A 5,977-nucleotide genomic window follows, 5' to 3' on the forward strand; every position below is an offset into this window, starting at 1 on the left:
ACAAAATGTTGTTTTACCATTTGAGTATGCATAATGGCAGTGTTTAAATTCCACACACAATACATGCAATCTAAATAGGGAAACTAAGTAATGCAGAACATACACCCTAAAACCAAAAGTAAACATAGCATGGAAAAGAAAAACAATAAATAATTTGGTGTCGTTATCTCTTATTTTCAAGGTTGCTTCTCATTGTGACTTTGGACAGACTGTATACAGCCTGTAAACCAGGAACTAAAGGTCGTCCAGAAATGTTGTTTTGTGGCGTGTGGTTTCCTGGCAACAGTGCCGACTCTGGGAGCGTAAAGAAGTCACTGCCCAGGTATAAAACGCAGCAGGGCGAAGCAGCAGAGAGAAGAATACTCTGTTACAGACTGGAATGTACAGAGGAGGCGCACACGCTTACTTACGCGGAGATTTGCTCCGTAAACAACAGATGGTAAGTTTTGTGTGTTTCGTGATTTATAACAGCTACAAACGGTAAAGAAAGCTTCCAGTTACTTGACTTGCTGTAACCTACGTTTGTTTTTATAACTAGCTTTTACCAAAAGGCACTAAAATCTTAAAAAGCGTCACATCCGTGAAATTGTCGGGAACTTAGTTGGTATGTGGGGTTACGTTGCTGTTTTTTGCGTTTATAAAAAATCAGTGTTACATTTATTGACAGTTCAGCAACAAAAAGCTTGTTATGTTTAACCGTGAAAGACTACAAGTTTTTTAAATGTATGTTTACTTACCTGTGATGACGCCCCTGCAGGCTTTCACTCGGGCTGTAGTGTAAATGTTTAATTAATTACCGGTATGGTGGTACATATAATTACAATTAATTATACATTTTTGTAAAGTTAAACTGAATATATAACATATAAAAACGGTTAGCACTTTTTATTAAAAGGATACTATATAATAAATTAAATAAATAAATAAATAAATAATATATTTTGTTTGTGCCTAACACTAGGTGATACATTTGACCTACTGCTCCTTAGTTTTGCAAACAGTGTGTATGGAAGTGTGTGTACTGTAGCTATAAGCATGAGCAATTGGATACTACTCAAAAAAAGAGCACCGTACTATAGCACTGAACTGGGAAATTGTAAGGAGATAACTCTCCTTCATCAATAAATGCCTTTATGTTAAGAGAACAGGCATGTTATATTGTCAAGATTGAATACATAACCTTGTGTGCCTGCATCTGAGGGTGCACTTTTGCATGAATGTAAACCGTGCAGGTGAGTTGAGGCAGAAGACAGCTAAAACTAAAACAAGGGTACACTATAAAGCATCTCAAAAAACATAATATGCATGTGTACCAATCTGTGAACAGGAATCAACAGAAGAAAAAATCAGGGGCAGGGGCTAACATGCAAGTGCTTATATTGGCAAGGCAAGGTTTTATCAATGATTCATTGCCAACATAGTCATACAGGGACAGATTTACTGAGCTTTTGCTTCATTGCAAAGTTTGTGCCACTTTATTTTTTTGTAATAAGTGGAATACAAATAATGTATAGCAAAGAAGAATCAAACCCAAATACCAATATCTATAATGTACTTGTTGTTCACACCATTTGAAATATGAAGTTGTTTACTTATTAAAAATTGCTCATTTCTCAGACCCTGATTAGCACTAGTCTTGGACTAGCTTTCTTAAAGCAGCATCACGTTGTATTGATCAGGTGCAGACAGTTAATCCTCACGCCACTCTTAAATACAGCACTGAGACTGAGATGTTCATAGTAACTGAAGCAATTGCTACAGCTGTGCCTGGGCATGCTTGCTTTCGAAACCACTGCAATTTCACGTCTTGAGCCCCTTTCACACTGGCACTCCCACCTGGGTGCAGACCCGTGTCACAACCCGGCGAGGTGTGAAACCACATGCCTGGATCGCATCCACGGGTTAACCCTGCTCCAATGACCCAATAACAAACAGCCACGCCCACGTGAAGGTTTCACAAAATGATATCTTAGAAGTATACCGGGAGCCGTGATGGCAGTACAGTGTTTTTAGATTTAAAAATGACACATTTTTCAGTTTGAGTTCTTTTAAGTATATGGAAAACTGCAAAGCGGTGTGTAATTCAACATGTTACATTGACATTGTTCGGTGGGTTTTATTCAACTTTATGAAGCAAAATGTGTTCCTTCTAGGGTGGTACAAAACTTCTGGCCACAACTGTATAAACATGCATGTGGAAAATCTTCTGTCATGTTTTCTTGAATTCCCAAGTATATCACATGAAATTTAGTTTGGTAGTATTGACAGAGCTCCCAGCTGACATCAGTTCACATCACAAAACCATCGCACAATTTCTAGAGAAACCCTGGACTGGATGGCAGTGGGGTGTTCAGGTTAGGATTGAGGTGCAAGGGAAAGCACCGGTGACACATGTCTTGAATGATGAATATTGACTTGTAGTCTGTGTCTATTGCAGAACCAGAGTGTGACGCACGGCAATAACCTGTGTGGAGGAAACGATGGATCTCGACAGCATTCAATACAAGCCACACCCTGCAGAGGATTTCCCCAGTTGGTCTGGTAAGCCTCTCTCCCAAAAATTGAACTCTGCTGAGGCTTACCGTTCCTTATGGAACACAGACTTCAAAGAACTCTCTTTAAGCGATGATGAGCCAAGCCTGAACAGCCTTGCCGTCCCAGCCAGATCTCAGAAAGGAGCACACACGAATGATAGGGTGAACCAAGACCACTGCCAGTCTCCCAGAGAGGGGCAGGGGTGTGTGGATACAGCGCTGCTAGATCCTAACGAGCTTCAGATGCAGGTGGATTTTTTCCGTAAACTTGGCTACTCCTCAGATGAGATCAGAGCTGTACTCCAGAAACGGGGCTTGAATGCTGACACGAACACTGTGTTGGGGGAGCTGGTCCGGTTTGGGGCAACAGCTTCCGAAAGGGAGATGGTCCCAACAACCCCCCCAGGACCTACAGTGGTGTCCCGAGAGGAGAATTATCCAGCCGTGCCAGGTACACCGCCCCCCTCACAAGAGGATGAAAGGGACGAGGGAAGTCTGTTAAGACCAGTGGTTATTGATGGGAGCAACGTGGCTATGAGGTACAGTATTTCCAGATCTATTTTCTTAAAAAAAAAAAAAAAAAAAAAAAAAGTGTAAATTCTATCAATAACCTGAAATATCTGCATTTATGTTTGCATGGAATGAGTACAAGTGCAAAAAAATCTCCCAGTATACAGAAAGACAGGGAAAAAGTTATCCTTACTTTCAAATCCAAATCTTAAGCTTTCAATTTCTTTGATGGGATGGTTTGATTTCAGAAATTCAAGTTGGCGTATGAGACGCCACCGGCGATACTCCAGGGTGTCGTTGTACCAAGTTCTCTCCTTGTACATTTTGCATCATGGCAATATTCCTTATGGCTCCCACATAACAAATAGGTTTATACGCGGGACAATTCTCGCAGCTAAAAAAAACCGTAATACAACTTGCCTGACCCATCCAACAAAATTAAGAACAAGAAATGTCACTGCAAAGAGCAGAGTAACAGTTAAGTGAAGATACACAGGTTCAGGAGCATCATTTGTATTCAGGCTGTATTCTCTTCATTAACGCATCGCTTTCTTTATATTTAAACATCAGGCAGCTGTATTTTATTTTAACGTTGCCTAATAAAAGCTACAGTAATGCAACATTGTGTGTCATCTTTTTATTTTATTTATTTATTTTTCCTGCAGCAGGATGGTCTCCTTATTCTCAAAGTGGTTTTTGTCATTTTTACAGTTTTCAAAACATTTTTGGTAGATGAAGAAATATGTTCATGTAAAAGATCTAGACGTAATAATTAACATTGGAAGCAATGTCCTGTTTACTGTAGACAGAAATCCAGTAACACGTGTCAGAGTGTTAAAATACATTATTTTTAATGTTTTTTTCTATATGTATTCTTACTTGTAGCGTGACATTGCAACTCCTTAATGAAGTCAGTCCAAGACATTTTTTTTAAAAGAGACCACCATGCATTTTTCATTGTAGGTTAAGCACTTTATTTTTAACGATATCTTTTTGACTAGCCTTCAGTAGGGCCACCCTTAAAGACTGTGAAGTGGCACTAGGTTGAAAAGCTTTAAGGTATAAGAGCCAGGAACAATTTGCAGTTGGAGGATACTGAATGGCACTAATACATATATATAATCTCTTTCTGCATTTCCTTCTCCAGTAGTTCTGCACATTGTTCCTTGATGAGTAACCCAGTCAAGGCTCTGAATGCCTCACTGCTTAACCCATATTTCTAGTATGCAAATCACCATGCAAATCAGCATAGCATTTCCTTGTCTGGGAATTTTTCACAGTGTTTTGTGCCGGACGAACTGCAGCTTCAGTAGTTCTGGAGACACAGTGCTTGGCTTGCAGGGTGTGAAATGGAAACACCTTCCATTATCTCAAAGGTTACAGTTTCATTGTTTCTGTCATTTTCAGCACAAAGAATCACTTGGAGAATGTGCATGGCCCAGTGTGTGGTGGTTTTTTTTTTTTTTTTTTTTTTTTTTTTAAGTAAATGAGTTCAAATTATTTTTCTTAATGGTAATTTTATTCTTAGCAGTGCTGGATTCTATCACTAATATTGAGTTAGTGTCAATTTTCTCTAGATCTGGCCTTGAACCTGTATCTAATTATAATGCCACTGTCTCAACTGACAAAGCATATTCCCACTTGTCACGCTTCACCTTGTGCCATTTCCCCTTCAGATTTAAAGTAATTATTTTTTATCTAAATTGCAATATGTCATGTAATTAATCTCGCTACATAGACTGAACACACCTTTGCTGCAAAAGGACCACTAAACATATCTTTACGCTACAGCAAATCCCAGGAAGTGTAACTTTAAATTACTTGCCCCGTGTTCCATAAGTACCATTGTACTTTGTGTCTTGCTTCCAAGTACATGATCAGTCAACTGGCTAATGAGGTCTGCTGGTCTTCTAACTTGAGTAACAGGTGACATGAAAGGTTTACGAAACTTGGCAATGCCTGTGTAAGGTAAATGTTTAACCAGGGGGCTGATAAGTATGCAAATATCTGAGCCAAATGAGTGGCAGTTAAAAATGAGGCCATAAAGATTTATCACAAACAAACTTCATACTGTGCCCTATAGTACTAGCTGGATGTACTGGCAATTGTGATATGAAAAAAGAGGACATTTACTTGCTAACAGAAGGTTTCAGCTTCCTGTTACATAACATGTGGCCTGTGTTAATGTTACTGTTTCAAGCTCCAAAGTCAATCATTTGACCATTCCGTTCTCTAACTTGGTCTACTTTAGGATTCCGTAGTTCTTTTGATTCATGTTTGTTTAGTAAACCATTAATTTATGTCTGAACAGCAAATGAAACCAGATAAATATTTAATTCTGTGATACTGTTTTTGTTCCTTTTTAATGCGGGCACACGTATATCGAATTTAACAATAAACTACCTGGGTCAGTAATTCTATGGTTTATATTTATAGGGCACTGTTTCTTGATTATACTCAAAATAAATAAATAAATACAAATTTTAAATGCCAGCTTATGCTGTAGGTGTAGTCCTTGAGAATTTATTTTCCATTGCTTTTATCACTTTGCAGAAGATCACTGGGTAGATAATCTTCTTCTCAATGTTTGTATGTACCTAATAAGGCAGAGTCATTCATAAGTCATGTGATGGGATCTTGCAACAGTGAGGATGATCAGCCAAGCTGAATTTATCTCCCTTGGTTCGCCAGAATGCTGCAATACTGGAGAGACTAGGAATCTCCCTGAGCAACTGTCGTGCAATTTTGAAGTATGAACCAACTTCAAGTGTTTTATCTGCTGGAAAGAGAGTCGATTTCCAATTAACACAGTTAATTCAGCATTTTCAATGCTGTGCCAGCATGCTTTAATTAAAACGTGGCGCTAATGGACTCTCTGTTCACCGTCTGCAGAAGAGGGGTGCTCTACAGTGTTGTAAGCATCACAAAGGGAA

The 5,977-nt window shown here is 38.9% G+C and overlaps 1 protein-coding gene across 1 annotated transcript; it reads left to right on the forward strand.

The window, feature by feature from the left end:
- The first annotated feature begins 335 nt into the window (after window positions 1-335).
- On the forward strand, window positions 336-3,673 carry LOC121303264 (probable ribonuclease ZC3H12C). Its single transcript, XM_041233849.1, has 2 exons — window positions 336-439; window positions 2,438-3,673. Exon 2 carries the CDS (start codon window positions 2,481-2,483, stop codon window positions 3,129-3,131), a length of 651 nt encoding a protein of 216 aa, XP_041089783.1. The 5' UTR covers window positions 336-439; window positions 2,438-2,480; the 3' UTR covers window positions 3,132-3,673.
- Window positions 3,674-5,977: the final 2,304 nt, after the last annotated feature.

Source organism: Polyodon spathula, chromosome 32 (genome assembly GCF_017654505.1).
Source record: "Polyodon spathula isolate WHYD16114869_AA chromosome 32, ASM1765450v1, whole genome shotgun sequence".
NCBI classification, from domain to species: Eukaryota; Metazoa; Chordata; class Actinopteri; order Acipenseriformes; family Polyodontidae; genus Polyodon; species Polyodon spathula.

Bases quoted from the DNA above. Each gene is read 5' to 3' on its own strand.
- LOC121303264 (XM_041233849.1), top strand. From the start codon at position 2,481: ATGGATCTCGACAGCATTCAATACAAGCCACACCCTGCAGAGGATTTC.